This window comes from Coloeus monedula (assembly GCF_965178545.1).
Source record: "Coloeus monedula genome assembly, chromosome: 21".
Classification (NCBI taxonomy): Eukaryota; Metazoa; Chordata; class Aves; order Passeriformes; family Corvidae; genus Coloeus; species Coloeus monedula.
The window spans coordinates 4,317,747-4,334,984 of NC_138801.1; the positions used below are offsets into that span (position 1 = coordinate 4,317,747).

Here is a 17,238-nt window from a genome sequence, read left to right on the forward strand (position 1 = left end):
ATTACAGCTTTTTCTTTTCTTTGTTCACAATGTGACACCATTCTAGTTTGACAAAATGCCCCTCCTTGCTTTTGTAGTGTCCATCCTATGGATCATTGCAGAAACCAAAATTATTTTGCAACAATTCTCAGCAGTGCCTTGCTCTGTGACAATCAGACAGCTCAGAAATACTTCATTATGAGCTTCAAGAGGCAGGAAAGGAAAAATGAAAACGTGGCGGGTGATTTCTGCCTTTACTTGGTACCCACGTGGGGAGTGGAGTCCCTTGGTCACCTGGCTGGTGCCCTGCTGTCACCCACAGGGCGCTGCTCCCCTGGGCATGGAGCAGGCTCCTGCATGAGCCCAGGGAAAGTTCTGTGCATCCCCTTCACCCACCAAAAAGGGCAGTTCACTCTCCCTGGCCTGGCTAATCCTTCCTTTGCTGGGAATTCCAAAGCCAAGGCTATCAATGTGCCAGTTCCTGTGTTTTTGTGAGCTGTTAGGATCATGTATTTTTCTTCTGGAGATTGTAGCTGCTGGAATTTTATTGCCTGAATCCTGTAGCTTCTGTTCAATCTCATTTGGAATAAAAGAAAAAATTCCATCCCTTGGGCCTGTAGAGGAAATCTTAGGAAAATGAACCCTAAATGCCCTGGCATTCAGACCAATAAAGACAGCCTGGCATCAGTTGTCATGTAAATAACAAGCTTGTAAAACAAATACTGCACATTCCAGTGGTTCTGTTTGTTAAATCTGCTTTTCCTGCAGTCTGGACTGGGACCTGGTGCCAGCCTTTCCTGGCCAGCAGAGCAGCAGCACCATCCTCCTCCTCTTCCTCCTCAGAACTGCCAGCTTGGAAACAACTTTTCAATGCTGGGAGCAGCAGTAGGGGCTCTGAAGGTGAGCCAGATGCTTCTCATCTCTGCGGGCTTTTTGTGGAGAGCAGTTCCCCGCTCTCTGCATTTCCCCTGGCTCCACCTGAACAGGTAAGTGGATGCTTTGGCACATGGATCTGGATTTCCCATTTACCTTCACACACCAGGGAAGGCAAATCCAACTCCGTGCTGGTGACAGTGACTTTGTCAGTGATACGTTGAACTTAATTGTACCATATTATCCAGACAATATTACTATGAATGTAACCAAGCTGCCATGGGTGACTATTTCTGAAGTTTGTGTTGAGCATGCCAGGGGTTAAATGTGGTAAACTCATATTTCCTGCCCAGAGCTGGTTTATTTTTGTAACACAGAAGTTTTCAGTAAGTTTGTACTGGAAAAGTGCTTGGCTAAGGCTTTTACTGGTGAAAACAGACCAAAAGTGCTTTGCTCAGATTTTTACTGGCATCAGTAGATGAAATGCTTTCCTCAGTTTTATCCTGCAAGCAAATAAATATTGATAACTAAATTAACTCCTTGCTTAATTAAAACACATCATACACTCTAGCAGAGAAACAGAGCATTCATCCCTAGAAATCTTTTTGTGAGAGGATGACGGTTTAAATCTGTGATAGCCAGTGTGTGTGGACATGTCCTGGTGGGAGGCTGGGGCTGGGCAGAGCTGGGGCAGGAGGCTCAGCCAGAAACACAGTCTGGGCAGGGGTCTTGTTTGGGTATCTAGAAGATATAAAAGGGAATTGAAAGAGAAAGCAGGGAGTCCTGTTGTTGGCTGCTGCAAAGTAGGGGATCCGTCACACGTGGACCAGGGTTTTGGGGTCTGAGTGCTATTTGGAGGAAGATCAGGGACTGAGTGTCCCATCCATCTCTACTGGGCCTCAGGTTCTTGTGTATTTGCTGACCAGAGAACCTCACTGGCAGCTGTTGGAGCTGTGTGCTCCTCGTGCCCTCCCTCGGCTGCAGTGGTCTCCAAACCTTTTGTCCTTTTCTTCTAAACTATCTTTGTGTCCTTCAGTTTCAGGTGGCACTGCACAGCATGAGGGTTGGGACCTGCTGGCCATTCTCTTCAGAATGCCTGGTCCCCAGGGCTGCCCTGGGGAGGAAGAGATTCCAGGCTGCAGCTGGAGGCAGGAGGAGGACGAATGGCAGAGGGCCGATGCTGTAAGTGTGTCACCGCTGGTGCGTGCAGTGCCAGCGTTTACCCAGTGAACTGCCACCCCACCCTGTCACCTCCTGGCAGACAGGCTGCTGAATTCACCCTGCTCAATTCAGTACTCCCTGGGGCAGCTGGCAGGGGGGCAGCTGGCAGGGGGGCAGCAGTTTGCTGCACAAAGTTTGCAGCAGAACCTACCATGAAGTGCAATTACTGCTAGTTCCAAGGGTAAAAGCATCCCTGTTAACACCCCACTTACTCCATGCTCAAGGATTGCATTGGGTGGATGCAGATCTCCTCACATCCCTACCAGCAGACACCCTCCTGCAAGGAAGCCCTGAGAGAACAGAAATTGTTCAGAAATTTAACTCTATTTTTTCCCCAAAAAACTTGCTCAAATTTTAGTTTCACCAGATTGTAGAAATCCAGATTGTGTCTTATTAAAACATCCCACAATTTTAAATTGCTCAGCATTCCTACCGCCAGGATGCTCTGCAACAGTTATCCTTCCCATCAAACTTAGGGGACGCAGAGAAAAGAAAGAAAGTAGAAATTGTGGATTTGAAAAAGTGAAGCCACTTCGGAGTTCTGATGCAAAACCTGCTTTTTTTTCTTTGCCTGACAAAATATCCCGATAGATTTTTAGAGTTTCATAAGAAAACAAAAGAAGGTATTCAATATTGCAAAGTCTCGAATTTCCGGTGATATTCCAAATTCCAAAATTTTACGGCCAACTTCCACGCCTGGCGGTGCAGGGGTGCGATTACTGAGGGAGCTGAAGAGCTGAACTCCGGCTGGAAAGGCGCGGTTTAAGCGCCATCGGCGGGGAAACAAGGCTTGGGAGCAGGAGCGGCTGCCCCGGCACGGAAAGGCCAAAGAGCAGCCGGTCCAAGCGCTCGGTGCCGGCTGCGGGAGCTGCGCCCACCGCGCTCCCCGGCCCCGAGCGCGGGTAGGGCTCGGGGCTCGGGCACGAAGCCGTTCTGAGAGTGCCATCCAGGGGATGACAGCCGCACTTCAGCTGCTGCTCGGCGAGCAGGGGGCCGGCGGAGGCGGGGGTTAAAGCGTGACTCGCTGGGGGTGTGGGTGTCGAGGAGGAGGAACCAAACGAAGCGAGATGCTCAAAACTTTCCGAGCCACACCCCGAGCTCAGCCGGTGCACAGGGCGGGGGTACGAGTGGGATTAACAAGTTGAGAAGTGCCAGGAGTTTGTGAAGGGAGCAGAACCTCCACAGCAATCCTAATTACAGAACCACAGAATCAGTTAGGGTGGAAAAGACCTCCAAGACCACCGAGTCCAACCTGTGACTGATCCCCACCTTATCACCCAGACCAGAGCACTGAGTGCAAGGCGTTCCTTGGACTCCTTAGGAATGGTGCCTTCCACCACCTCCCTGGGCAGCCCCTTCCAATGCTGGTGGTAATTTAGGTGGATACAGTTTGTGTGACCCCCGCCCCGGGACCCCTCTGCTGTGTCTGGGATGGAGAGCAGCCCCAGTGACACCTCGGTCCCCGTCCCCAAGAACTTCCCAAACCGTAGACTATGGAAACTTGGGAAAACGCCCGATCCTCGGAGGGAGAACCCATTCTCCTCTGTGCCCATCACCAGCTGGGGACCGCCGCGTGTTTAAAACACGACCACGCTTGTGAAGGAGCAGCGGGGAAACACGATTTCCTTGTCATATAAATCAATGGGGAAAAAACTGGTTTTAACCGCTTTAAGGGAAAACTTCTCCGCTGTGCAGATGCCCGCAGGGACTGTGACCCCCCACCCCGCCGGGGTTCTGTTCGCGGTGGGATGGGGGGTGGCCGTGCCGGGGCAGGGGGCGGAGGGAACGGGGGTCGCGGGGGTCGCGGGGGTCGCGGGGCTGACCTTGAGGATGAGCGGGTTGCGCAGCATGCTGAGCCGGACCACCCCCAGCCGCTCGTTCTCCGTGCCCGGGCCTGCCTCGGCCAAAGTCATCGGCCGCCGCCGGGACCCCGCTCTGCCGCCCGCCATGGCACCGGGGGCCGGTCCCGGTGCGGGGCTCTCTCGGCAGTCCCGGTCCCAGTCCTGGTCGTGGTGCCGGGGGAGGTGTCGGCGGTCCCGGTGCCGGTTCCGGGGCTCTCTTGGCGGTCCCGGTCCCGGTTCCAGTGCCGGTTCCAGTGCCGGTCCCGGCTCCGGGGTTCCCGCACCCAACTCGCGGCGCGCGCGGCGGCATCCGTTTCCAGGCAACGGGCGGTGCGCCGCTCTGATGGGTCCGGCTGGGGTCGCTTCCGCCGGGGGAACGGATGGTTCGGCGGCGGGGCGCGGGGGACCGGCGGCGCGGGCGGACACCGCGTGGAGGTAGCGGGAGGCCCGGCGGGGACGGGGAGCGGGGGGGAGGGGGGGGGTGCGGGTGCCCCTCAGCCTGGGGCTGCCCCTCAGCCCGGGGCTGCCGAGAGCTCTGTGCGTGTGCTGGGAGTCTCCCTCGGTAGCCCCAGGGCGGCGGAGGGGAGCGGCGGGGCCCGGGCCCGCCGTACGCCCGTTCTTAGCCGGGGTTTATCGGTGTCTGGGCTTGTGGTTGGAGTTCCACAGAGCCTTCGGGGCCGCTCGTTCCCCTCGGTGGTGAGGAGGGGATGCCCGGTACCGGCCGGTGGTGCGAACTGCTGTGGGGATGCGAAATTCAAGGGCGCGTGTTTCAAACGTGCCGGGGGTGTTGCGCGGTGAGTGTTTCGTATGTGCTGGCTGTGGAAAATGTGCTAAAAATGCTTCCTGCCTGCTCTGGGTGACTGTATTCTGCAGGAATTGGCCTCTGCCGGACAGATCCGGCAGGGCTGAGCTCGGCTTGGGCTCGAGCAGAGCCCGTCAGAAACCTCTAATTAGAGAATTTTGGGTTTAGTGCTGATTAGTCTCCTATTTCTCAGTTGCTTTTAGCTTGTTGCTGTTTCAGTGCTGAAAGCTGAGTTGAACACAACAGTCTGACGTGGCTTAATTATTCAAAATCAAAGCTAGTAATTATTAAATTTATTAAAAGTGTGTCTTTTGTTGTTGCAGCAAGGTACCTTGAAGGCTGAGGGCAGCTGTGATGCACATCTGGTTGACAAAGAAGGCATCAGTTTTTCCTGGGCACTTTACAAAACTAGCTGGATTAAAAAGTAAGCATCTAAGATAAAATTGAGTTTTTAATTTAGAAGGTTTTGGGTGGGTTTTGTGCTTTTTGTTGGGTTTTGAGGGGGGTGTTTTGGCTTTTTTTTTACTGTGTGTAACCGTGTGTAAATTACAACACTTCAATAAAACTCCTCTCATTTATTTAAGGGAAAAAAAATGAAAGGCAAAGCTCGTGCAGATGATTTTCAAGTCCAGGATTTTGTCAAGAAGAAGAAAAAGAAGAAGAGGAAACACAATGGGTACAAGAACAAACACGAAAATGCTGAAAGTGCAGAGGCTCCAGAGCTCGGCCGCGCTTCCCCGCTGCTGTTTGAAGATGCAGCAGCACAGCGTGGGGAGGGCAAGAAAAAGAAAAAAAAGCTGAAAGAAAAGGGTGAGAAGCAGCAGGCTTTGATAGATAATTACTGTGTGAGACTGGAACATGAAATGAGCAATGGGACTGGAGCAGCTGCTTCCCCCAAGAAGAAGAGGAAGCGGAAGAGTAACGAGAGCACTGATGAGCACAGCGATGTCACCTGTGTCCCTGTGAACCAGTACAGCACCCAGGACTGCCAGCAGGATGCTGCTGATTATGTTTATTTTAAAAAAGCTAAGAAGAAAAAGAAAGGAAAGCTGCCTGAAGAGGACGAGGCGTGTGAGCTGCCTCCCTCGGAGGAACACAGCAAGGGCCACAAAGAGAAATCCAAAAAGAAGAGGAAGAAGAGGAGAGAGGGCAGTGCTCAGGATGTGCAGAAGGACACAGATGGAGCAGCTGAGCAGTCACTGCTGTCATCCTCAGAGCAGAGCAGGGGGCACAGGGGGTGCCCTTCACCTGCAGGCGAGGATGGGGACTGTGATGCTGCTTCTGCCATCAGTGAGGTCTCCATGGAGGTCCCTGCTGATTTTTCTACACCCAGTAAAGCAGCTAAAAAGACTCCAGCACGTGCTAAAAAGGCCAAAAAAAGCAGCACTGTTGTCATGGAAGAAAGCTCTTCGGAGTGTGACATGATGTAAGTTTAGGTTTTGTTTGTGGGGTTTTTTCTTCCTCCACTCCCCAGATATGTTCCTTTCAGGTTATTTGGGTCCCAGATTTTTCATCATTCTGTTTTGTATGTGTTTTAAAGAAAAACTTTCAGGTTGTACAGCATATTGAGGCATTAGAGATCTACTTTAAATGCTCAGCTTTCTTGTGGAGATACAATAACAATTTTTAGGAATGCACCACCATTGCCTTCAGTGTAGGCTCTTTTCTCCTCTTTAAAACTGTAGGTGTAGAAATAATTTATGTGCAAACAATTCACATTTTAAAAAAGAAAAGTGGGGGGAAAGAAAGGGATTTCATTTTTTAAACTTGATATTTGTAGGGAACATGTGCATTTTAACCAAGCAGCTAGTAAGGTCAGCTAAACAGTTTAATGTTCTGTGCAAATAAATGCTCATGTAAGTAGTTCTTGATGTCTTTACAGTGTCTAGAACACAAAATAGGAGCACTAGTAAGAGACAGATGGAAAAAATCTGAGTGCCAGTGGTAGCAAGAGACATTATTTCTTCAGTATGCCCATGGGTGAGAGTTCTTTGGATTTTCAGAACTTCAGAAAGCTCCTTGATTATTTTAAGTATAGAAATTTGGTACTAAATTACAATTTTTCGATTATGTTAAAAGGTTGGAAATGCAAGGCAGTGGATGTGTGAAGTATTTTTTCTTCTGTAATGTTTTGTTCTGTGGTTTGACACTGCTTAAAATGTCAGGCACCCACGAAAACCCTTGACTCACTCTCTGCTGTAGTTGGGCAAAGGAGGGGAAAAAAACCTAAGAGCTCATGAGTTGAGGACTGAGGAAAAAACACTTTAAGGGCAAAACAGGTTCAAATTTAAAGGTACAAAGTAAATTTATTATTTTAGAGGAGGATGATGAGGAGTAAAAGAAGCCTTTAAAACACCTTTTTCCCCCAGTCCCTCCCTCCTTCCCACTGACAGTGCAGGGAGACGGGGCATGGGGGTTTGGTCAGTTTGTCACCCGAGATCTTCTGTTTGCTCAGGGGGAGGAGTCTTTTCTCTGCTGTGCCCTGGGGTCCCTCCCACGGGAGACAGTTCTCTGTGAACTGCGTGGTTCTCATTTCCCAAGCAGCAGTTCTGCCAAATCTGCTGCAATGTGAGTCCCTCCCACAGACAAACAGTCTTCCCAAAACTCTTGTGGCGTGGGTCACTCGTTCATGGGGTGCAGTCTTTTAAGGATAGGCTGCTCTAGTTTGGAAGCAAGGGCCCTCTTTCTCTCTATTCAGGTTTCCCACTGGATTACAGCTTTCTCTGGCATCCACCTGCTCCGGCATGAGCACTTTTCCCACAGGCTGCAAGTGGAATTCTGCACTCCACGTGGACTTTATGGATTACAGGGGGACAGTTTGTTTCACCATGGTCCTCACCATGGCCTGCAGAGGAATCTCAACCCTGACATTTGGAGCACCTCCTCCCCCTCTTTCTTTCCACTGACCTTGGTGCCACCATGTTGTTTTCCCTCACATGTCCTCACTTCCTCCTCTTTCTCCGACTAGAAGAAAAACTGCTGCTCGTAGGCACCATTGCCAACAAATTCCACCAGTTCCAAGATTCTTGCAGCATCCTGCAGCGCTGAGGGGTTGATTTCCCTTAGGTTCTGCATCAGGGAATCGCTCACCGTGTTTTCGCCACCGGCTTGGCGGGCCCACCACCGCGTGGGCAGCGGTGGCTGCCGTGGCACCGACGTTATTTAATGCCTCTCCTCATGTGGGGCACCGGGAAAGAAGCCACCACTGCCACCCCTGCCCTTCTGCCCACGGTGTGGCATGGCTAGGGGCAGCCAGAGCTCGCTGCAAGCCACACTGAGATGATGGTGGTCACAGCAGCACATGGCCACAGGCTGGCCAGAACACGCCGGGGTGGCGGTGGCTCACTGCCCCTGGAAAAAACTGCACGTGTGCTGTTTGAGTTCCTTCTTAAATGTGGCATCACAGAGGGTTACCAGCCTCTCTGATTGGGCCAGCAGCGTGTCCATCTTCAGAGCCAGCAGAGATTGGCTCTGTCGGACATAGTGGAAGCTTCCAGCAGCTTCTCACAGAATTTCTGTGGCCTTCCCCGCTACCAAAAAATCAGACTGTGCCAAATTAACCCAGTAATTAATGAATGTGTTCATTCTTTTAAGGGTAGAGGTGTTAAAAAAGTCTTTGGTTTGGAGTTCTAGCGGTGTATTTTATTTTGTGCCTTTTTTTATATCAGGACACCAAAACCCTTGGCATCAAATAAAAAGAAGAAGCAGAAGAAGCAGAACAGTTCCTTTGCTGAATTGGCAGCCTCTGATGAGGTCAGTCTGGATGGTGAAGAAGGCCTGGACTCTGTCACGTCTTCAGTCATGGATTTGGATGCTGCAAGACAAGAACTGGAAGAGTTTATTCCTCATGTGAAGAATATATCAGACAGTTCAATCAAGAAGATGGCTGGAAGAGACCTAATGAGATTTAAGGAGTTTAAAAAACAGGGTGAGCTCTCTGAAGTCCTGTTGCAGTGAGGAAGGACTGTGCAGCTGTGCTAATGTTTTGACAGAGGGAAAAGTTTCTTGTGTCATGTCTGTTGCACCCACAGAGTCTGGTTCACTTCATTCCATTGACATATTTTCTGTTTCTCTGTTCGTAGCATCTGCTTCCACACTGGCAAATTTCAGTCCACACTTGTGTGTAGATTGCTCATTTCCAGCTGGTTTTGTCTCTTTCAGTTTTCTTTTTACCCCATAGAATTTGCTGATCTTTTCTTATACCCAAGCTAAAACCTGAGATGTGCAAGAGATGGTACTTGAGGTTTGATTTGTTTTTCTTAACCTTTTTATATTTTAGGTATTGCTGTCAAGTTTGGCAGATTTACCCAAAAGGAAAATAAACAAATCCAGAAAAATGTTGAAGAGTTCTTATCACTTACTGGAATAGACAGTGCTGAAAAACTTCTGTTTACCTCGAGGTATCCAGAAGATAAAGACACCATCCATCGCCTGAAAACAGAACATCATTTTTGTGAAAAAATTTGTGAGTATTTAAATTTATTCTCAGACAGCTGAATGTTGTATTCTACAACCCGGTGATATCATGGCATATTTTGTAAAATAATTTTTATTGAAAAGCACTGATGTTGCTAAATTTGGTTAAAAAAGGAGCTGCTGAGATGGTGTAGTTTATAATCTGCACAGTATATTGTTCTTACTATCTGGTCTCAAGTAGGAAGAGTTTAGAGATAAAGCCATAAAGCCCAAATGCAAGTCTGAAAGTCTTTACTGGTCTTGACCACATTTTAAGTGCGTTATTTGCTAAACTATAATTAAGGTTATTAATGGCAGCTGTGATTGATTAAGTCCTGTCTGAAATTGTCACCTGTTCCTAGATCACATAAATAGGTGGCAAGTGCAGGACTGAGGGGGGATGGAAGAAATTGAGCCATGTCAGTTTTCCAAGACATGGGGATCTTCTCAGTGCACCAGGAGCTTTATTCTGTGTGCTTGGTGTCATCATCTTAGGCAAGGCAGAGTAAAGGGCAGCCTGTCATGGATTGGGATATTGGGATCAAACTACAGATTTGTTCCTCTGTGATTATTTCAGACACACAATCCTTCCCTCTGCATTGTCACATTTGCCTGATGTTGACTTTCATTCCAGTCTGGGAAGATTTGGCAGAAAGTCTCATCAGTGTTCTGTGACTCACCTCTCCTGGGCACTGCTGACCAAGGTGGTTGTGTGTTCCCAGGGGTTGGTCTCTGTGGATCTTCCCTTCAGGAGAGATCCTCACTTGGTTTTTGCTGGATGCCCCACTGCCTGCTTTTCCCAGTTGAAACAGTCTGTAAGCAGAAGCCCAGTGTCTCCTCAGCCTCCTGCCTGGTGGCTGTCTCATGTCTCTCTTTTAATGGGAGTATTCAGTATGCCAGTTAAATTTTAATTACACCTGGCTCAAATGCACAGCCATCCATGCAGTTTGTAGCTAGTGAGTAGCAAGAGTGAGTGGAAAGAATCTGTTGTTGACAGCACAGTCATGAAAATGTGTGGTGTTGGGTTTTGGGGTTTGTTTCATTTTGGCCTCACTACTGTGAGAAATGTCTGTTAAAAATGATTCTCTACCTTCCAGCTGAGGGCATACCCCGACCCTGGAGGCTGATATATTATCGAGCAAGGAAGATGTTTGACCCAAATAATTATAAAGGAAGGTAAGGGAATACTTTAAAAGTGTTTCTGAATGTTAATATCAGTCCGTGTTGATTATTTGTAAATTAAAAATGGATACAAATGAAGATCATCTCTCCCATTTGTGCCAGTTATTGTGACTTAACTGATAGTTCAATTTCCCTTATTGATTCCTCTGTTCTAAAATGTGACTTGAATTGATAGTGATGATTAACATTGACCACCTGGAGGGGATACAGCTCTTTAAGAGATTGAAATGGTTTGAATTTACAGCTGAAGCTGTACCCGTTTTCTCAACCAGGTATACTAAGGAAGAAAAAGAAAAATTAAAGAAGTATCAAGCTCTGCATGGCAATGATTGGAAGAAGATTTCTGAGCTGATGTCCCGTTCTAACCTCTCGGTTGCTATGAAATTCTCTGAAATCAAGTCAGGTATGTAATTTTAAGAAAAACAATTAATTTTGTCTACTGTTAGTTGAACTCTTATGTTGTAGGTACCCTAAAGATGAAGAAAAAGTCCTTCAAGTATGGGGTTTAAAATTAATTAATTTGTAGTGGTGGTCCTCTTCTTCTATCCCATGTAGAAGGGATAAGAAAGATTTCTGAAAGAAAAGAGAAAAGATGTGGAACAGAACTGACATCTAAATAAGATGATTTCACAGGGAGGGCAGAAGGAATTTGGCAACCACGTTTAAAAAGATAAAAACTGGGGATCAGTCTGTTCTTTAGTGTTTAGGCTGAACTCTCAAGTCTGGTATGCAGAAGGGTTTCTAGGAGATGTGTTAAGAAGTTGGTCCTATAAATAAAGAACAGGCAAAGTGAATTGTTTGCTCTTTTGCCTTTTCTTCCCTAATCATTTATGATAAATTATGCCTAAACCTGGTGGTTTTTCAATTTTAGCTATTAATTATGGTCCTTGGACAAAGGAAGAGACCCAGAAGTTAATGAATGCAGTGAAGGAGGTGATGAGGAGGAAACTGAAAACAGAAAATCCAAGTTCTCTTTCCTCACTGGAACAGTCAAGCACAGATCCCTGGATTGAACGTGAGAAGCTGTACCAGCAACTGCCATGGACTGAGATTGAAACCAAAGTGGGAAGTCGATATTGGAGACAGTGCAAACAGAAGTGGTGAGGGCTTGGACTAAACTGAGATAGTAAAATGTGTAGTGGGGAGTATTTATTCTGTAAAACCTGTGGTTTTTATCATGATCATTTGGTAGGACAGATAAGACACTGTAGAGTACAGAAGAGGCATTGCATATATGTCTGAGACAAGTAACTCTTTGGTAGCTGGGGCAAGTTTTCTTCTTGCTGTGATAGCAAAGCCTGATTTCTGCCTGATGTGCTGAGGCTGGAGCAGCAGAGCTGATTTACAGGATGAACCCTGGGCATCGTGTGACTAACACCAGCAGTATTATTTAGGTAAAAACAGATGATCAAGACTCTTACGCCAGCTGTTTAACACCAAACCAGCTGCTTCAGAAACTTTCACATAATGTTGTGTAGTTACCTGCAAGAAATGTATCATTTTAAGAAACTTTCCCAACAGACAGGAACAGCAGCTTGTTTGTAAGATATTTTAGGGGAAGTCCTCCCAGCCCAGGCCTACGCTCTGGCCAAGCCTCTGCCCCTGCTAGCTGGGAAGTGTGCCATCAGATCCAGGTGTTTCCATGCTAAAAATACAATCAAGTCACTTTGACTTGCTGATTTGGGCCTATAAAAGCTGGACCCACTTTCAGGGTGAATTTGGAGACCTCACCTACAGGTGGAAACACTGTAGGATTTCCCAGTTGCTGGGAGGGGTTCTCCAGATCCTGGCTGTGAAATGGGGCTCCCCAGTGACTGAGGATCTGGGTGATGGTAAAATATTTAGGCAGTTGGTGATGTATCTTTCTCAATCACTATCCTTTCTCTCGTGTAGTAAAGAATAGGTGCATTACCTTGCTTTTGCTTGTTGCTAAAGCCAAGTGTGTCTTTCTATTGAATGTATAATTTTACTGTTATAAATTGCCTTAATATTCATAGCAAAACAAGACTATTCTTTCTATTGGTGTCTGTGTCCTTTAAATCCCCCCTGTCAGTTGGCAGAACATTGCCTCTCTGTGACACAGCAGCATCTTGATGCTTGGAATTTCTTGAAATGATAAAGACCTGTTTTTGTGTGTTTTCAAAGGAATTCAATTTTAACAAGCAAATTGACCAAAGGGCAGCAGTTATATAGAGGGAGCAATGGATTGCAGGCCAAGATCAACCTTATTAAAAGGTACAGTTCTGAGCACTGGGATGTTTTTGTATCTCTCACTGTTTGAGCTGTGTTTATAAAAGTTTGCAGGGCGAAAACAGCCTGCTTGCAGCTTGATACGTGTTTTGCAATCATTCTTTCTCTGGACAAAATGTCCTGTAATTTCTGACTGGGGGAGCTGGGAGCACTGAATTATGGCTTGAGTTCTGCCTGCAAACTGCTTCTGTCTTAAATTCACAGGTTGTATGAAACAAAAGCAGAGGATGCCAGTGAAGTAAACTGGGATGAACTCAGTAATGCTATTGGGTAAACCTTCTTTCCCTCTTTTTATGGATACAAAGGGTACTGAAAGCAGATGAATCAAAGTTCTGATACCTTTACAGCAATAGGAAGTGTTTAGTTTGGAAACATTACAGTTGCATATCCTGGCATAGCACTGAGCAGGAAGCCATGCCTGCAAGATCTGAAACCCTTAACATTCCAAGTACTGGAGTGTTGTGTATCTGCTTCCAGGTGTTAATCAACTAATGGGAAAAACGATGATTTGATAGTATGAGATAATTATTATTTGAATTCCATCCTTTCTCCCTAAAGCTAAGATAGGGTTTGGCTGGCATCACTCCCAGGAATGGGTAACTCAGTAACAATTAAGCTTTATGATAGCTCCCTGCACCACTAATTCTTTTAACTCTTCTCTTTGCAGAGATGTCCCTAGAGCCTATGTTCAAGCAAAGTTTTATAGGCTGAAAGTGTCCTTTGTCCCTTTATGGAAAAGAAAGACCTTTTCTGGTCAGTATGCCAGCTGTTTGTATATACTCCTTAAGGCTTCGGGCTGAATTTCAGAGGGTGCATATTCTAGTTCAATTTTTTCCTGGTTCGCTTTCTCCTAATTGGCTAAAATCTTCAGCTTTATACTTTATTTACTAAATGCCTTTTTTATAACTTTCAATGTCCTCTTCTTTTTAGTACCTTGGCTTGAAAAGTTTTATGACTGTGCATTTTAATTTCTCTTTGCATGTTTGTGTTGTGTCTGATCTCCCTGCACAGCCACTGTGATCACCACAGAGCAGTACAGAGATTTTGTGCATGTAACACTGACAACCTAATTTCTGTCTGTGGGATGCTGTTCCTCTACACATCCAATTAAAACTACTTTTTTTTTTTCCCCTCATAGAAATTATTGACTATCTGTATGAAAAGAAGCTCCCAGAACTTGAAGAAAAGTTAAGAAAAAAGGAGGGGAAGCACTGTAGTTTTGACAATTCAGCAGCTAGTCAGCAGCAGAAGGCTTTCAGACTCAGTGACATCTTTGACTCCAGTGAAGAGAGTGATTAATTGACTTCCTAAAAGCAATTCCTAATATGCATATTTAACTGCAAATGGGTCTGGTTGAAAGTGGGTACAGCCCACCACCTGCAGGTACCCAGGCTGTTGAGTAATGGGAAATGTCAGGATAGGCACTTCTGATTGTCTTGTTTCATATTGAAGACTGAGTTAAACAGAGCTTTTGTGCCACCTTTTATTATTTTAATGTATCTCTGGTTTTATAAGTTTTCATTTAAGCATGCAAGTTGCTTTCTAAACGTCTCAAAATACTTTTTTTCTGTGGAGTTGAAAGCTGCTGTTTTCCCTTTATGAATGAACTTGGTTTTCAGAACTTTATTTTTTTTTAATTATTTAAAATTCATGGGATTGGAAAAAGGCTTTCAGTTTGCTTTTACATCTCTAATAACCAAGTCTTAAGACATCTGTGTTGATGAAAACAGCACAACTTTTCAGTTGGTTTTTTTTTTTAACAGGTATCTTATTCTTAAAAGCAACTGATTTTATTTTTGATGCAGACTCACACTTTTCTCAGCCCTTCTAGAAAAAAAGGACTTTTGTCCATTACTATTCATCATTTCATGCTAACCAAAATAAATAATTTAAAATGTTTTTATTAATATTTGGAATACAGAGACAAAATTGTGTGTATATATATACATATATTTTTATTGTGTCAAGGAGAATTTCTGCATTTTAATAAGAAAATTAAGCAGTAAGATGGAGGTTGTACACATGTTTTGTATGATATTTTTAACTCTCTGCCTGAAATGATTATTTGTAGAACGACTGAATGAATGTAAAAAACCCCAAAAATACCTTACTGTGTAAAGTCTTTGTATGGCTTGTTTATATTTCCCATATGCTGAATTAGACAGTAATGCAAGAAAAGTCAGTCCCTGCTTTTTGAGGGTCATTTTGATAAGTGAGAACTTCCTTCTTCAATTCTAATAATCATCACTGAAAATCTAGAACTTTCAATCAGCTTGAAATAAAGGCCTTGTTGGAGGGTCTGGAAGGTGACTTACAGCAAGGGATTTTTAAAGGAGAACTTTCCACATTTAACTATGTCTGGCTTTAGTCTCTCTGAAGATAGAAAGCAGTGGGATTTTTGTGAGACAGGCAGGACCTCCCCTCTAATCAGCCACTGCTTTGAGGGTAAAATTTTCCAGCCAAGAGATGAAATGGGATGGGGGGAAGGAAACATATACCACTTCCACTTAAGTCTTTGATTTGCATTGCTTCATGGGTTTGAAGGTTAAAAGCTGAAAAACTTGAATTTCTGAATCTAAACAGTTTGTGTTTTTCAAGGGGTTTTTTCTTGGAAAATGGAGATGCTCTGAATTGTCTGCAGGCAAGAGCACAAACACCTGGTTGTAGAGTTTGTAGAGTAGATCTTGAAGAAATAAACTTCTACCTCCACAATGAGACTTATTTTATTCTTTGCTTTAAAGGACAACTGTTGTAGTTGACTGGAATGCACCTCACTCAAAAGAGAAAGGCAGGAATGTCTTCTTGAGCTAAAAGAATAATTTGATAGAGTTCAATAAATTTGATGGAATTTAACAAAGTTTTAACAATGGTTTTCCAAGGCTCAGTATGTTTGATGGCAAAGTTCACCTTATTAATGACTGCATGGAAGAAACATACAAAGAAAAATTGAGTTAAAATCAAGTTAGTGATTCACAAAGAGTTTTGGAGACACAAAGGGTAAGAAAGACCCTCCAGCTGACTCATGAGGTTCAGAATGGACACCCTTCCTTTCTAACTCCTCCTCAGAGAGGAGTCTGGGTGCAGCTGGATCCAGACCTGATCAGTGTTTTACATATGTCAAGTTTATAATTAATACTGAGTAGGCCCATGAATCAGTGATATTTCATTATTACTAATTCAGCTGCTCTCAGTCACTTACCAAGGATCTGGTGTGAGTAAGGGATTTCTTGGCCTCGGGTAGGGAAATACCATGGGCTCAGATAAGAGAGGTTTCCCTGCTCCTCTGTAGTCACCTGGCCTGCAATCCAGCTGCAATTCAGAGTTATTAGGGTGAAATTGTCTGTTAATCAGCAGTATAGACAAGATAGATGCCTTTGGTTTAGCTCTGCTATCTCATTCTCCACTCTCATTATCTTGCATGTTTGGGCTTCCAAACCACCTTTCAAAATATTTTTCTGAGGCACTTTGACTCCCTTGTCCAAGAGCCAGGAGCATTCCAGCTTGCAGGGTCACCTCAGGGCATGAGCACCCTGTTACTCCCTCCCAGAAACTACCCAAGGAAAACTCTTGCTGATACTTGTTAAAAGCAGTTTCTCTGCAAAATAGAGCAAGCCAGGGCTAGGATTGTAAACTTGGAGCCATCACTGCACTGGCTGCTTTGGGGAAACACAGACCCGAGGAAAAGAGAGGCTTTGTCCATCTCCCTGCAGCCCTGGGAATGGAGTAAGGAAACTCCTTCCCGTCATCTCGTTGGGTGAAGTGTGTAATCTGTTTGCACAGGGGCAAGTAATTGCTTGTTGATTATTTCCCAGGTGCTGAATAATGGCACAAGGAAGCAGCATTTCCCTTTGCCATCCTCTTCCCCGGGCCCATGGGAGCACAGGCACGGGGAGGCAGTTCTTTCATGTGGATGTTTCAATATTACTGCAAACAGAGCAAACTGTGCAGAGGGTTAAAAAAAAAAACCAAAACCAAAGAGGCTCCACAGAATGATAAAGAAAATAACTTTGACAAAGCTTTGTGTATCAGACTGCATTATAAATTAGAGCATGACACATCCTTCAAGTGTAGAAGCACTGCAAGCCCCCTAAAAACTTGGGTGTTTCAAGCAGTTGTGTCGCTTCAAGCATTTTTCTGGCGTGTTCATGGCCTGAGCGGTGTTACAGCACAAAACTCTCGTCTGTGTGGCGTTACCAAAGCGGAGACAGACGTTCCAAGGGTGTGTTCGCAGCACTTCAAAGTTGAGGCGTGTTACGGTGGCAGCAGCTGAAGATCAAACGGGGACTTGCTTTTTTCACCCCCCTCTCCTGTAGGGTCTTAACCGAGAAGTGGAGGCAGGAGAGCGATCTCTGCCGCTTCTCCCACTGCCCCCCAGGCTCTGGGATGGTGTCACCCCTGGGCCCTGCAGGGTCAGAGCCACGAACCTCCAGTGAAGTGGCTTCATCCCCCAGACACAGGGGCCAGGTCTGAGTGGGGAGCAGCCCCTCTCCTGCCCGCTTTGGGATGTGCGGGAAGAGGCACGGGGGCTGTCCAGCTGGATGTCAGCGGCTTCCACTGCACGAGAACCTTCCCCCGGGGACCGTTACCCCTGCGCTCGGTCAGGGGTTGAGCGACGGATGGTATTATTTTAGTATT

General features: G+C 45.9%; 2 protein-coding genes across 3 annotated transcripts in view; one reads left to right on the forward strand and one right to left on the reverse strand.

Moving 5' to 3' along the window:
- Positions 1-4,022, reverse strand: part of CFAP77 (cilia and flagella associated protein 77) — a gene marked incomplete at both ends in the record, with an annotated part of 56,997 nt that extends 52,975 nt beyond the window's left edge. The window contains one exon of the mRNA XM_082295140.1: positions 3,897-4,022. Coding sequence (XP_082151266.1) covers positions 3,897-4,022 — 126 coding nt within the window. The remainder of the gene's footprint in view (positions 1-3,896) is intronic.
- A 290-nt stretch (positions 4,023-4,312) lies between these two features.
- TTF1 (transcription termination factor 1) lies at positions 4,313-15,367 on the forward strand. 2 transcript variants are annotated; one of them, XM_082295134.1, is made up of 12 exons: positions 4,313-4,349; positions 5,040-5,140; positions 5,301-6,142; positions 8,385-8,644; positions 8,996-9,181; positions 10,269-10,347; positions 10,626-10,756; positions 11,225-11,453; positions 12,499-12,588; positions 12,808-12,873; positions 13,271-13,356; positions 13,742-15,367. In XM_082295134.1, the coding sequence occupies exons 3-12, from the start codon at positions 5,310-5,312 to the stop codon at positions 13,900-13,902; spliced, it is 2,121 nt and encodes a 706-aa protein (XP_082151260.1). In that variant the 5' UTR covers positions 4,313-4,349; positions 5,040-5,140; positions 5,301-5,309; the 3' UTR covers positions 13,903-15,367. The 2 variants fall into 2 exon arrangements, with proteins under 2 accessions (XP_082151260.1, XP_082151261.1); XM_082295135.1 differs by lacking the exon at positions 4,313-4,349 and adding an exon at positions 4,464-4,708.
- Positions 15,368-17,238: the final 1,871 nt, after the last annotated feature.

What these genes read in the sequence shown, in the direction of transcription:
- TTF1 (XM_082295134.1), top strand. Translation starts at nt 5,310, where the DNA reads ATGAAAGGCAAAGCTCGTGCAGATGATTTTCAAGTCCAGGATTTTGTC. An exon ending in TCTTCGGAGTGTGACATGAT is followed by an intron (nt 6,143 to 8,384) that starts GTAAGTTTAGGT and finishes TTTTTATATCAG; the next exon opens with GACACCAAAACCCTTGGCAT. An exon ending in GAACTCAGTAATGCTATTGG is followed by an intron (nt 12,874 to 13,270) that starts GTAAACCTTCTT and finishes TTCTCTTTGCAG; the next exon opens with AGATGTCCCTAGAGCCTATG.